A 15,947-nucleotide genomic window follows, 5' to 3' on the forward strand; every position below is an offset into this window, starting at 1 on the left:
GAGGATGTGTGTCTCTGCTCCTGGAAATGAATACATGTGGACATTTTGAAATTCAATGTAAATAGCGACGGTCGACATCGTATAGCAGTAAGTTCTTCGGCAGGTACACGGATATGGGTGGGTGAGAGGAAAGGGGGGGGGGGGTGTGGTGCGCCTCTGGAGTTCTGGGTTTCTGGAACTACTCATTCCCTAGAAGTTATTAGCACCAGTGTTTTCTTCTATAGGTTGTTGAATATTGGTTTGGTTAGGCGGAAGGGTATATATAGGCTATATAGGATGGGGTATGGAGCAGAACAATATATAGAGAGAGTATGTATCATCTGTAAAGCTCTTGCCTTCTGGGACCAACTAAATGTATACGTATATCTTGCAATGATGTGTCGAAGTCGGTGTCTATACGAGATCGCTGAGAATATCCGTTTTGCTGTATGGGTGTGTTATACCGATCTACAGAAAAAAGGTATCAAATCAAAACTGATATATAAAATAGTGAAAGGGCGCCTCCCTGTGTTTGTTTCAGGTTTGTCATATACCTAAAAATATGTGTGTATACAAGAGGTGGTATTGTTCCGTTTTTCTCGTGTAACAAAACGTTTGAAAAACACATATACTTGCACAAGCAGAAAGTTTGCTTTATTTTTCTTTTGTATAGAAGGGTATCTTGGTTATAGATCTAGCTCCTTATTTAATATGCATATATTTAATCTGTATGTGGGCGTGGGCTTACACTTTTAGGTGCCACGGTGAACGTGTATATTTGACAACTGCTTGACCATGTATATGTTAGGCGCGTTTGATCGATCTGCGCGATCGCGCGATCGCGCTGCGCGTTTGGTGGATCAATCAAACGCGCACACATCGATCGATGTGTGCGCATTTGATCGATGCAAAGAATAGGCTACAAAGAATACAAGAATCGTTAAAACGCGCAGCTCTTATACTTGCGCATTTGGACGATCTGTCACAAAGTAAGTCCCTACCACACACACACATCGCACGCCGGAAGTGAAAAGTTTCAAATACAAGAATGTTCCGAAATATACCCCAACAACGTTTTTGATTTGTTTGTCACAAGTTGTCACGCCTCTCAATCTTTCAAACAGTCTCTCTCTCTCTCTCTCTCTCTCTCTCTCTCTCTCTCTCTCTCTCTCTCTCTCTCTCTCTCTCTTTCTCTTTCTCTTTCTCTCTCTCTCTCTCTCAGCTCTCTCTCTCTCTCTCTCTCTCTCTCTCTCTCTCTCTCTCTCTCTCTCTCTCTCTCTCTCTCTCTCGTATGATCTTATTCTTATAAAGTTACTATTATTGCGTGTGTCTGCGTTTCATCATAAAAAGTTTGTTCCTATGTATTCCCATTTCGATTATAACCATTTTGCTTAGATCAGGACTAGCTGGAAGAAAGGTCCTACGGACCTAATGCTATCTTTCCTGTAATAAAGTTCTATGTTTCAATGTTTCTCTCTCTCTCTCTCTTTCTCTTAGTCTCTCAGTCTCTCTCTCTCTCTCTCTCTCTCTCTCTCTCTCTCTCTCTCTCTCTTAGTCTCTCTCTCTCTCTCTATCGCTCTCTCTTCTCTCTCTCTGTCTCTCTCTCTCTTAGTCTCTCTCTCTCTTAGTCTCTCTCTCTCTCTTAGTCTCTCTCTCTCTCTCTCTCTATCGCTCTCTCTTCTCTCTCTCTGTCTCTCTCTCTCTTAGTCTCTCTCTCTCTCCCCATCTCTCTCTCTCTCTCTCTCTCTCTCTCTTAGTCGCTCAGTCTCTCCGGATCTCTCTCTCTCTCTTAGTCTGTCCCTCTCTCTCTCTCTCTTCTCTGTCTCTCTCCTCTCTGCTCTCTGTCTCTCTCTCTTCTCTCTCTCTCACACACACACTTTCTCTCTCTCTCAGTCTCTCTCTTAGTCTCTCAGTCTCTCCCCCCAATCCCTCCTTCCTCATCTCTGTCCATCCCTCTGACATCTCATGAAAACAGCTGAACTTTTAAATCATTTGCTATTAAAGGACAATTAAACACTCAATGAGCTAATACATGTGAAATGGATGATCAGGTGCAACCTCGACGCATAAAAACCTGTGATGTGATGTCTTTGAGGTAGTCTAAGTGTTTGGTACAATATAATCCCATTTTTTCTTCTTTTTTAAAATGTCTTACAGATTGTTGTTTAGACACTTATAGCTAGGCCTACTTCCGGTCATAACTTCCGGTCATTGCCAGCAGACGTGTGTGTGCGTAGTATGGTGATTTGTGAGACGGATCGTCCAAATGCGCAAGTATATAAGAGCTGCGCGTTTTAACGATTCTTGTATTCTTTGTATTGATCAAACGCGCACACATCGATCGATGTGTGCGCGTTTGATCGATCCACCAAACGCGCAGCGCGATCGCGCGATCGCGCAGATCGATCAAACGCGCCTAACATATACACATATTTCACTTCTGATGGGCCTACAGACAGACCAACATGTAATCCAACCTTTGGTGGGAGAAAAATTAAAGTAATGCCAAATGGCCGACTGTTACAGGTTGAGAAACTGTTGTATTCGTATTTTCATGAAATGCACGCAATCATGATGAGTTAAAATTTAAAACCCACCTGATCTTGAACTTTAAACGACGCGTATTTGAACGTTATCCAGACAAAACATGTTGTGCATACTGCATGGTGGACTCACATACAACTTCAACAAACGACACCAACAATATCTCAAAGAGGTTTGTAGGGGTGGGCGAGAGAAGGCTGTAAAAACAATGATATGAGAATGCTGTGCACAATGCAGTGGCCATACACCTTTTATTATTTTCAAATAAATGTATTGTCATATTCTGACTGATCGTGCAGCCAAAGACTTGAAAACATGTTTTTAAAAAACAAGCTCAACGAAGGAAACCCAGTATAATATTGGTGACAGAATATACCTTAAAACATATATACATACCCAAACATACACAAACATACAAACAAATAGCAAACAAAAACAAAACAGACACAACTTTTTGCTGACTTTTGTTTGTTTGTTTCGTTTTTTCCCCATGCTGGTTTTATTCAGTTTTTCCTCTTTATTTGTGTTGCTTTTGCTGTTGTTGTCTCTTTGTTTATGTGTTATCTATTAAATGAAACAATGAGTTATTGCTGCTTCTTGCTAGCTCCGTCAGCCGCCACTTTTTGCTTTAATATTTCTCTGTTACATGTATTATCAATCGGTCATCTTTGCAGAATGAATGAGTGTCTTTGGACGTCGCATGATAACCATACCTGCGGCACAACTTGATCTGTCATGCGTCATTGACATATTAGTAAGTTTATAGAGTTTGTTGCACACATTCTTACATGTTCTCAGTACTCAATGTTTTCGCCAGATGCCAGCCCGAGTTTAGTAGTAGAAAAGAATAGAAGAAGAGGACGAGAAAGAATATGAAGGAAGCCGAGCAGGAGGAGAGGAAGAAAGAGAAGAAGGGGGAGGGAGAAGGGAGAAGGGAACAGCGACTGACGAGACTCACTCAGGGAAAGACCACCCACTGTCAACGTCCTTGTTTCGAAGCAAGCAGCCACTCAGCGACGTTTGTTCGCTGCTCGCCAGACAATCGAACGCTCTCCCGCCGCCTAAACACTCGCTCAGCCGCAGCGACGGACAGGCAGGGGGCGGGGCTTTGGAGAGCGGCGGGCCAATCAATGATCTCATTTGCATCTTAGGCTCCGCCCCTGCAGTCGAGGAGGCCAGGTTATATTGCTCCTGGAAAGGTTTTGTGGGTATATTCTGTCAGACGCCGACGGGACTTCTATCTTTATACTACTACTTCCACCGTCGTCGCCGCCTCTACTCCACTCTATACTCTACGACGGTTCTTTTTACTCTGTCGTCAGTGGTGGAGAGTGTGTGTCGGTGTGTGTATGTGTGTGTTCACTTCAGTTGTTGTTGGTCAAACCGCCAAGGCTCAGTTGTGTCACAGTCGCCTATCATCGCTGCTGCTGCTTGTGTGTATACATGTAGTAGACCTTGGTTTTGAACCAGCAGGTGAATATTATTATTTTTGTTGTCGCTACTGACCTGTCGCCTCGCAATAATCATTATCATTATTCACACAGACTTTTCTTTTTCTTGAAAAGAAAACTTTTTTTTTAATTCTCCTTCACACATTCAGCGCCCGAGGAACTCGTCTTGGAAATTTCAGACCTCTTCAGGACTTTCACTTGTTCACGCTTGAATGAAGCGGCGCGGTTTGTGATTAAAGCCGAACGGTGTATTAGGGAGGATATATACAGCAGTGTGGAGTGATACGATTATGACTGCATCTTAATTCGCTTCAACGACAGGTGCGCTGCGGCGGCTCTTATCAATAAAGTGTGATGATCTATGCAGTGTCAGCGGCACCACGCTCGAGTGATTTCTTCGTCGGCAGTGGCGCATCTGTTGCGTGACTGATCCGTCTCGGCTGAGTTCTTCGTCGTCAGATTTCTTGAACAGAATCGCTCGAACCCCGAGCGGCTTATGCCGATATCACAGCTTTATCCCTCCGCTTCCACCCTGGAGTCCGCCAAGTATTCCTCCGCTTACAAAGGTGAGAATTTGCTTTCTCTGACGTGTCCCACAGCCGCGGCTTGCTTTTGTTCTCAGATCATCTTCTTAATCTTCTTGTTAAGTTATCAATTGTAATCAGTGTTTTAGGATCAGCGATAAGAATGTGACTATTACAGAGATGAATAAAAAGAAGAGTTAAGATTATTTTAGTGATAACATTTTAAATTTCCCATGACCGAAACGTGCATGATTGAAGAATTTTAAAAAACAACAATGGTCATGTCATTTTCACCAAAGAGTTTTTATCTGTGCTGAACGGATGTTTTGTTCGTGTTTTTTTTATACATAAAATATTTGAGCTGAAAGAAAAGGAGCGTTCGAAAATGCTATATTTAAAATGGATAGTCCGTGCTATAGAAAATGTAATTTCATCGCATGAAATATCGCATTGTAATATGTTCTTGTGAACAAACAAAGTCTGTGTTCAATGCAAACAAATGTCACGTAAACAAACAAAAACGTGATTGTATTCTTTTTACTCTACGGATTGGTCAATATGAAAAACGCTGCATCCGATTTTGACAGGAAAGAAAATGCATTCACGCAGCAAGACATGCAGTGTTGCATACCACTTCGGCCACTTCTCGTTCAGAAGACAAAACTGTCACAAAAGGAACACGATAAATTCATATATCTAACGGGTGTAATATACGCACAGTATTTGCATGCAAATACATTAGGTTAACTTAGTGCGATGATTTGAATTGACTTTAGAAGATCCATTCTGATATCAGCGCCTCATGCACCGAAACAGGGTCGAGTCAACAAATTGTGTGTACCTAACACAAACAAGTCAACTTGGTGCTGGAGCTTTAGGAGTACACTTAACTTTAATCAGCTTCTTGCCTTTCACTTAGCTGCCGTTTAAACATTTTTAATTCTTCTTCGTCATTGAGATTTTCGAGGGGGGAATTTTACAGAAAAAAAACACACGGCGATTTTAGACATGTGTGCTTGTAATTATTTTATTTTGTGCGCTTGAATGAAAGCCACTTAATTACCATACACACGATTTCTTAAGTTATAAATATTTTTCTTTTTAAATTTAAAATGTTTATATTATGACAAATACCAACAATGCTTCTGCTAAAATTAAGATTTATATATTTCTATTAAATTCAATTGCTGAGGCTATACTGGCACAAGTGACAAATGTGACTCACAGATGAACACAAAACGAAAGAAAAGAAAGTGGAACAAATCAAAATGACACTAATGAAACGTAGTAAACAAAACGAAACGAAACAAGACAAAGAACCAATGTTATTTCCTCTTCATTCACCATACGTAGCGCTCGTGCCTTCATCTATATATACACATACTTTCTGAATTTTACACAGTGTGCCTTAGCTTTTTGTGTTTCTTCAATAAAACATATTTCTCATGATTCAAATTAGATCTCTTAAGCTGAAGACTAGCCAGATAACGAGGATGTAGGGGGATGAGGGGGGGGGGGGATGCGAATGGGAGAACTATACCTGTTATCAAACGCGATCTATAGAGGATAACGGTGATAGGAATTAGATGACTGAAGATTTTAGTAGCACATGACCGGTTATCTTTATAACCTCCCAGATTCGGCGCTTGCTATCGCGCATGTCACATGCATAAGTAGCATGCATGAGGGGTATATAAAGATATATACACCTGTGTTCCGGGAACAATTACAATGGGAAGCAGACAGCAACCATGCGTGGAGAAACTTTTTTGGAAACAACCTGTGATGTCTGTAAGTGACAACATGTGAATTTTGAGACAGCATTTCACTATAGAATTACTCTTGTTTTAAACATTTTCTTCAATTTTGGGGGGCAAATTTGGTGAAAATTGGAACTATACATTGAAGTTATCTGGTTTTTGTTTTCTTGCGTTTGTTTATCTTATGTTGCTGTGTTTTGTGATTGTGTGTCCGTCTACAAACCTTTTTACATTTCAACAGTGGCCTTCTGATAAAATGACATGACGTCTGTCTGTCTGTCTGTCTGTCTGTCTGTCTGTCTGTCTGTCTGTCTGTCTGTCTGTCTGTCTGTCTGTCTGTCTGTCTGTCTGTCTGTCTGTCTGTCTGTCTGTCTTTTAAAAACAATTATTGTTATTATTTTTTATTTTTCTTGGAATACATGTGTGATAACGGTATCTGCTTCAATTCAAAGAGAGAGAGAGGGAACAGCTCGAGTAATTGAAAGAAAACCGTCTATTAGCGATGCTTTGCTGCAGTCTATAGAGTGAATGCTTTTGATACGTATAATATAAGCTTTAATCTTTGTAAAAACAAATAAACAAGGCGGAACTCGAAAACCTATATAAATGCCTCGGGAAAATACGTATGCATGCAGGCAGTCGTCATCGAAAACACACTAAACGGGAAGAAAACATAGAGACATAGTCTGTTTTGTTTTGTTTTGTTTTGATTTGTTTGTTTTGTTGTTGTTGAGTTTTTTTGTTTTTTTGTCTTCTGTTCTGTTTTGTTTTGTTTTGTTTTGTTTTGTTTTGTTTGGGTTGGTTATTTGTGTTTATGTTTGTATTGACGCGGAATTAATTAATAAAATCTCCTTCATTTATGTATAAGCAGGAACAGACTTCTCAATAATTCAAACAGGACCTGATTTATATTGCCATGCGAGGTATACAAATGAATTTCAAATTTTCTTTTGTTTTAATTTATTCTATAATCTTTATTTTGTTGTTGTTATTTTTTTTATTATCAATATTGTTATTATTGTTATGCTTAGCATTAAAAATAAGGCATTTTCCGGTATTTTAGTGGTTAATTTATGCACAGTGGAACGAACATGTTTAGCAAAACATGATTTAAAGTGCAATCTCTATGACATCAGAGCAACAATGTGCGTGATTTGCAGATTTTCAAATTGGGGACATTTTCATACAGTTACTCGCCGCCTTATGACAAATCTGAACGTTATATCGCTTGGAATATTGTGAGATAAAGACCTTTTTTTTATGTTTGTTTATTTGAAGATGGATGATACATTAACGAATGATCGAATAAACAGCGCTTTCTCTCCCCACCCCGGGCCTCTCTATCTCTTTCTCTCTCTCTCTCTCTCTCTCTCTCTCTCTCTCTCTCTCTCTCTCTCTCTCTCTCTCTCTCTCTCTCTCTCTCTCTCTCTCTCTCTCTCTCTCTCTCTGACATGTTATATACTCACGAAAAAAAGTGTCTCGTCATTACCCAAACGTTTTGTGTTAGCATAAAGTCGTGTTGAAAGGTAACACAAGGGTATAGGTCGCTTGCATTTTTAAAAGGCAAACGGTATTTTCAAACTGTCTGTTCATGACACAGGCAGAAATAAACAAATTATCTGACGGTTATGTCGTAGAGTTTATATCATAAAGTGTATATAAACTTGATGTATACATATACGTATACTTTGAAAAACAAAACATAATTTCGTCTTGATTTCTTTTGGATCATGTTTATGTATAGGCGCCCGTGGGTTTTCATGCAGGTGCCGTTTTTCTTGCAATCAGTCTCGATTATGTTTGACAAGAGCTTCAGTTTTTAAATATATACATCGTTTTATAGCCTTGTGCATGCATGCAGAGAGCGGAAACCAGTCGATGTTGTCGACTGTATTTGAATTAAATCCTCACCAAGCTTTTCTTTTAAAAATTCATCCTAATAAAAATTATTCTCAATTGACTTTCTTACCATCCTTGAATATTGATCAAAACAAGTACCTAACCTGTTAACTACTGGCGTGTCTTCTTTTTATTTTAATATTCTCAATATATAAAAATGAAAGAAAAAACAACCAACAACTCTGGATATCTACTCGGCGTACATTCTTAAAATTTTTTCGTTTGTGCAACTGGTTATAGCTCTAGCTTCCAAGATACATTTGAAATTTTGAACTGCATGGCGAGTTATTTCGCTCAAAAGCCAAGGATAAATGTTCAACGGCCGTGAATGTCGTTGCCTCTGAAAGGTCAGATACGTGATCACGAGCGACCAAAGCCTTTCACATTACTCTACACCCACTGTCCAAGCCTATGAAGCAAAACTGCTACATTGTGTGAAGTTGTATTTATGACGGTGTGGGTTTTACCGTGGAAGTATTGCATGTGAAGCTATCATTACGGTTGAAATTCGAATAACGTTTTGTATATATCGGGGTGTTTTGGGGTGGGCTGTCTGTAAGTGTGGCGTTTACCGGCCTGTTTTAAAATGACAAAAACGCAGTGACTATACATAAATGTATTTAAAAAGTAAAAAAATAAAATAAAAAAATAACATAGGTGTTTCAGTGTTATCCGGTTTGTTATATATAAAACAAGTACGCATCCTTTTTTCTTCTTCTTTTTTGTTGTTGAAGGTACTGTGCGATTTGAAAGTTATGTATCACAGAAGCGTCTATTCTGGAATATTTATGGAATATTTATGTTACTTCCGCGAACTCAAGTTGTGTTTACAAAACAAATTACAAAGTTTAAATGTCAAATATATGAAACAAGGAGCGCCAGTTTTAAAACCGAAGATGTCCTTCTGTTTATATCAGTAGAAAATGCTGTTTCAATACATCTTTAAAAACACATTTCTTCCATGTCAACACTTATATTTACAAAGTTGTATTGACATTTGATATCGATTGGGCTGCATCTCAGCACCACGCCATTGAATCAGAATTGGGCGAGTTATCTGTTTTTCGCCACACTTTTGTTTGCATACACCCCTGTTTGTTTGCTGTTAGCTCGTTCTCCTCCCCCCAACCCCCTTTTCCTTCCTTCATTCCTTCGGTCCATCTTCTCTCATTTATTTTCTCTCTTTCTTTCGTTTGTTTTCATTTTCCTTCAAAGCAAGGCTGCATGATGTTGGTAGCGTCTGCATGCATGGGAAGAATAATTTGTTCTCCATGATCGAATTCCTATTGCATTGAAGACATCAGTCCTGTATTGAAAGAGCTTTTTGTTGCATCGTCCGCGTAAGCGTGTACAATCCTGTAAAAGCCTAAAACACCACAAAACAAATATAGCTGTGTTTTTGCTCGTGTGACATGTATGCGGATCCACAAAATCTCATTTTAACACTTGCCAAAAGACAACTTTTTGCTCAATTTCAAACGTATCGTTGGTGAATTGTATGTGTACACAGGTCAGACTGACCATTCTTAGCCCTTTAGGACATGAGCAAACTTAAAGCCTCAATTAGAACGACTTAGAAAATAACGCTGATATACAGCTTAAGAACATCACGCAAGATGTGTCGAAACGCGTGTATTTTTTATTTATTTTATGCAATTTATATCGCGCACATAGCTCAACCACGGATTCAAGGCGCATTTATTTATTTATTCCGTTTGAGATGGAATTTTTTACACAATATATCACGCATTCACATCGGCCAGCAAACCTCAAGCCTATTAGGGCGAGCATTCACCTTTCACGGCCTATTGTTCCAAGTCACACTATAGTTTAGTGTTCAAATATACATGGCCAAAATATATCCGATCTCAGATACACATAGTATTAGCATACATCCGTGCACAGATAAATTATAATCCTCTATGCGTGCGCTGAGTCGCTCGATATGTGTAAATGTATAGTGAGTGTCCTGGTTCTCAGTCTATCTTTGAAGCATGGCTTTAATATGCAGAGGTACATGTTAAACGTCTATAGGGACGAGTAACATAACAGTGAATACACAGAGCGAACGGTGAAAATATTGATTTGTGTGCGGATATATTTCATATCAACCATGCACCTTATCGTTTGCATATTCTTGCGTTGAATTTGTCGCCCACACAAATAATTATGAACTGTGTTAGTTTGTGTGTGTGTGTGTGTGTGTGTGTGTGTGTGTGTGTGTGTGTGTGTGTGTGTGTGTGTTTGGGGGGGGGGGTCTTTTGATTACAGGCGTTTGTCGTCTACCCGTAACAGCAAACAATGTTTATACGAATACAGCTAATTATTCGTTGAGTTTGAATGTCTCTTTTCCAATGTGTGCAGACCCGCTGGAGTTCCTGAACGGGGAACGTAACGCCGCCATCATGGACGGCTCACACCCCCACCGCGTCTCCTCCGCGGGGCACAATCTCTACCACTTGGCCACCCCGCCGCCGTCCTCCGACGCCGCCATGCTGGCCGCCAAGTCGCACTATGAACAGCAGGCCGTGTCGTCATACCCTATGACGTCTATGGGCTCGATGTCGTCCATGGGCTCGATGGGGCCTGGCGGGATCGGGTCCATGTCTTCCATGGGCTACGGAGGGCAAGGGATGACGATGGGAGGTATGCCCATGCCGGGCTCCATGACTCCCCCAGGGATGGGAGTCGGCTCCATGAGCATGGGAGGCATGGGAGGCATGGGGATCGGCTCCGGGATGGGCGGCATGGGCTCCGCGGGGATGGGCTCCATGGGCTCGATGAACGGGATGGCGGGAGCCATGGGCGGCATGGGCAGCATGGCCGGCATGAACGGCATGAGCCGCTCCCAGATGGACGCCATGTCCATCAACCGTGTGCGCCACGACAAGACCTACCGCCGCTCCTACACGCACGCCAAGCCCCCCTACTCCTACATCTCCCTCATCACCATGGCCATCCAGCAGTCGCCCAACAAGATGTGCACGCTGAGCGAGATCTACCAGTTCATCATGGACCTCTTCCCCTTCTACCGCCAGAATCAGCAGCGCTGGCAGAACTCCATCCGACACTCGCTCTCCTTCAACGACTGCTTCGTCAAAGTCCCGCGCACCCCTGACCGCCCCGGGAAGGGCAGCTACTGGGCGCTGCACCCGGACTCGGGCAACATGTTCGAGAACGGCTGCTACTTACGACGCCAGAAGCGCTTCAAGTGTCCCAAGAAGGAGGTGCTCCGCCAGCAGGTCAGGACCCCGACCCGAGACGGCGAAGACCCTGACGCTGACGGGAGCTCGGTCAACGGCGACATGGACAACATGGCGCACTCAGGCGGTGACCTGGATGACGGACCGAGGTCCATGTCCGCGCCCAACACTCCTCCAGGGCACGGGGGCGACGGCGTGGGGAAGCAGGGGCCTCCTATTCAAGCTCCTCCTCCCCACGGGATCCAGCCAAAGTCGGAGCTGGACGCGACGAGTCCGGAGCTGCAGCACGGTGGGGTGTGTCAGACCCCCTTCAACGCCAGCAACACGGACCTCAGCAGCGTGCGCGGCCTGCCCCCTCACGACGTGCAGGTCTCCCAGGCCCTAAGCTCCTACTCCCACCACCTCTCCCACCACCCCAACCCCCACCACCAACCTCCCCCGCCGCCGCACTCGCAACAACACCAGCAGCAGCAACAACAACAACAACAGCAACATCACCAGCAGCAGCACCATCCTTCTCAGCAACAGCAGCAGCAGCAACAACAGCAACAGCAGCAGCAGCATCACCCTGCCGCGCATCACCCCTCCATGCAGCTGGGTCCAGGTCAGTTAAACCCCAACCACTCTTTTAACCATCCTTTCTCCATCACCAGCCTCATGTCGGAGAGCAGTAAGCTCGATATGAAGATGTACGAGTCGCTGCAAGGGTACGGCTACCCCGGTATGTCCCCGCTCTCCATGTCCAAGGACGCTTCCCCACCCGGCATGGTGCACGGGGACTCCGGGTACTACAAGACTTATCAGGCCACCGCGGGCTTGTGACTGACCGACCCGAGGGACTATCAACTCAGTCACCACCATCCCGCCAGCCACCTCAGTAACGGCAACATGATAAACAATCGCCAACAAGCCTCCACGCCAGCGAGTGTTGGCTTGTGAGTCTTGGAGAAAGTCTTGAGCAAGACGTGTACACGCCATGACGCTTAACCCAGCGCTGGTTTGTTGTGACTGTTTTGCGCGAACAAGACTTGTGAACGCTCGGACGCTAAACCAAACTCAACTGCACGAAGAAGAGTGATTCGGACAGTGTAAAACTCAACGCAATGAAGTTGTTTGTCCTGGTTGCGTGTGCATTGTTTAAGCAGAGACAATGACATCCAGGCTTAAAATTGTCCAGAGTTGAGTTTGCTGGCTGTGACTTGCTGGCCGAGACAATGACATACGGGGACTGACGAAAGCCCCCGGATGGCGGGTTGTGATTTGCTTTACCGAGACTGCAATATCCGGCAAACCTCAACCGGTCGGAGATTGTGAATCTGAGACTAACATTTAGCAGGCATACACCATGTCAGCTTCTGCTCTGTTGTGGCTTTGCGAACAATATCTGTGGGTATGCTTCGAAAAGAAATATACCAGTACCACAAAGTTTCTAGCAGTTTGTCAATGGGTAAGTCAAGATCATAAGTGCGCTGCTGCAGTTCTTGTGGCAGAGTTCAGCACTTACACTAGAGCCAAGTCTGCAATACATGACAAACAGTAACACAGTGCTTCTGTTGGGAACAGGACACGTTTAGCAGACTGCTATAGTATGGTTCAACTGTGCCTGATTTCACGACAAGTCCAAATTCTCATCATGGACAACCGGACATGAAAACTGTTAGAATATTATTCACCAAGCCAAGCGGACGTGATGGTTTTGAGTTTCCTGTGAAAGAACTCGAAAGGCTCACTGTATTTGATAGATCTGATTGACCCAAAACAACAATATAGACTTTGGACATGACGTTCGCTGAACGGTACTGTGCCCTATACCATGCACACTGTGCTTTGCAATGGCCTGCACAGGTAATGTGTTGAGATATTTTTGTCCTCCATGTTAAACCGTTCATTTAAAACAATACTGTACTGTTTTTGTACGCCGACAGTTTCGGGTTTCAAACAGTTTTGCTATACCTATGTACGTATCCATGTATAACCGTAAAAGCTCAAAGAAGACTCATTTTACCGTGAGAAACTCAAACTATTGTATTTATCTCGTTCAATGACTATTGTACAGTTTACTTATCAGCCAAGGGCATAGAATAATTAATCTGCAGCGATAGGAAATCTGATCAGGATAACACTGTTTCCCTTTCAAGTGATCAAAATACAATTGCTTTGTTCGATTTAATGCAGGACTGAGTCTGCATCCGGGTGTTCATATTTTTCAGGAACAAACCGTTATTAATTAATCATTATCATAATTCAGGTAGACTTTTTTGTCTTTAGAAATGGTAACGCTATACGATGGACAATTGGTGAGAAATTATGTCTGTATGTGCTGGACAATATAAGACAAATAATGACATGAAGGGAAAAACTGTGCGTTCTCATAGAGGCGATAACTGCAGCGATTAGAAAAATAGTTTTAATTTTGAAAAGGAACTGTGATGTAAAGATCGATGCATCTGCCGATCTGATTATCTAAATGACATTTTTTTTTATTTACTACTAAAGCACGCTCCTTTTTGACATTAATAACACACATATTAATATCATTGCCAAGTTCTAGTGTTAACAATCAAATATTAATATTAATACCTAATCTGAAGAATGCAGAAGACTAGTTAAAATCTCAAAACGAATGACACACCAGGGCTATAAAAACTCAACGTGTAAGTGAGGACCCATTCTTATGACTTGAGACTTGCATTGCAAGTAATCGGGATCTGTACCCATGCGGTTGCAAATATTTTGCAGCTTAACTTATTAAGTGACCTCAAAGACAATCTCACTATTATATCTGTTTACGACTGATTGTAAATAATGACATGAATTTTTGGTCAATGTGCAAATGAATTCATTAGCTCCACTTTGATTTGTTGATATACTTTCACGGTTTTGTGTTCGGGTGTTTGTTTTCAATGTGCATGTTGGTGTGCTTTTTTTTTATATTTTTTTTTTATAAATACACGAGCTGAAACCAAAGACTAATGTTGATTAACTTTCACCCCTCTGTACTGTATAGGTAACTATACAAGTAAGTGCATGTATAACTGACATGCTGTGTGCTTGTGGGAGCTTTTTTTCCTCAGCATCTTCAAGAGTGCATTATTAGGGTAGGTCAAGGACTACTACAAGAGTGTAGTAGTCCTTGGGGTAGGTGTATTCATGGGAAGAGAGGGAGAGAGAGAGGAGGAGTGAGCGAGCGAGAGAGAGAGAGAGAGAGAGAGAGTGTGTATATATGTGTATATATATGTGTATGTGTGTGTGTGTGTGTGTGTGTGTGTGTGTGTGTGTGTGTGTGTGTGTGTACATGTGTGTGTGTGCTTATGTGTGTATGTGCATATGTGTGTATGTGCTTCTTTTCCCCAACCCCTCTTTCTTAGATATATATATGACTAATAAAACGATATATTGCCCCACTAGAGCTATAGCACGTATACCCATTCACAACATTGTTTTGCTATAATCGCGAACGCAAGACATTTGAAAGAAAATAATGACTGAGACTGCGTATATTATGCGTACATGACCGTGCCAAGTCACTGTGAGCACACTATTTTTTTTTTACGATTGTGTAAATGTGTTCACGAGAAGATTCTTCGATTACAATTTGTGTTTCCTAGATGTTTTTTGTGTTCTGAAACAAACGCTTTCTTTTTTTATACCATGGTGTCGGGACCTTAGATGACAATATGTGTTCTGAGTGATTATAAAACTGTATACAGTCCTATACCCCGCTTCCTCTTCACCAAAGAATAATACTCCATGGCAGTGACGCGTTGAAAGGGAAAAGGAAGAAAGGAAGGAAGCAAATAAGTGAACTGTTGGAAGGAGAAGAATAAAGCAAAATGTGTTTCCGATTTGTGTCAACTGTGTTTCCGGTTATGTCAATGTTTTGACTCGAAAGCACAGACGATCATACCAACCCCTCTGTTCGTGTTCCTTGAACCGTGAAGCGATACTTAGCTCAAGCGTAAGCCAAATGATATATATTTTCCACCCCACTGCACTCAAAGGTACAGGGGCGACACTGACCCGCCCGTACGCGTGCGCGAGCCCCCCCCCCCCCCCCCACCCAACCCCCCCCCCACCCACCCAACCCCCCGTGTGTACCTAACAGTTTAGCCAGGTGTGAAAGTGACAACTGAGGCAGAAAAATTGACAACACTAACCGAGAAACTGACAACACAAGAATGGCAAAAAGGGTTGAGAGTTTTGCTTAAAAGGTCTGTCTTAAAATGACTTATCAAGAGACAAAAAGCGTAAAAGACCAAAACATCAGAAAATGTATTGTTAATATTAATTCACTCGAATTAATTATCTTGTTTAGACGATGTTTTTAAAATTTGATGTATTTATATAAATTATTTTAGAAGGTAAAAATCCCCATTTTATATTTTTTCTCTCAATATGAGTAATTTGCCGCGAAAACAGGCAAAATGACGTGTTCCAATAATGTTGTTGTTGTTGTTGTTGTTGTAATGCTTATACAAATTTACATTCCTGGACAGAAAGCTCCAAATCCAATCAAAACTGATTTTCTTTTTAAAAACTGACGTGATATTTTGATTTGTTCAGCGCTACTTTTTCTCGCTCGCATTC

General features: G+C 42.0%; 1 protein-coding gene across 1 annotated transcript; it reads left to right on the forward strand.

Moving 5' to 3' along the window:
* The first annotated feature begins 3,755 nt into the window (after positions 1-3,755).
* LOC138953487 (silk gland factor 1-like) lies at positions 3,756-15,428 on the forward strand. The gene is made up of 2 exons (XM_070325329.1): positions 3,756-4,540; positions 10,522-15,428. The coding sequence occupies exons 1-2, from the start codon at positions 4,471-4,473 to the stop codon at positions 12,180-12,182; spliced, it is 1,731 nt and encodes a 576-aa protein (XP_070181430.1). The 5' UTR covers positions 3,756-4,470; the 3' UTR covers positions 12,183-15,428.
* Positions 15,429-15,947: the final 519 nt, after the last annotated feature.

The sequence above is a fragment of the Littorina saxatilis genome, linkage group LG17 (genome assembly GCF_037325665.1).
Source record: "Littorina saxatilis isolate snail1 linkage group LG17, US_GU_Lsax_2.0, whole genome shotgun sequence".
NCBI classification, from domain to species: domain Eukaryota; kingdom Metazoa; phylum Mollusca; class Gastropoda; order Littorinimorpha; family Littorinidae; genus Littorina; species Littorina saxatilis.

What these genes read in the sequence shown, in the direction of transcription:
- LOC138953487 (XM_070325329.1), top strand. Translation starts at nt 4,471, where the DNA reads ATGCCGATATCACAGCTTTATCCCTCCGCTTCCACCCTGGAGTCCGCC. An exon ending in GTATTCCTCCGCTTACAAAG is followed by an intron (nt 4,541 to 10,521) that starts GTGAGAATTTGC and finishes CAATGTGTGCAG; the next exon opens with ACCCGCTGGAGTTCCTGAAC.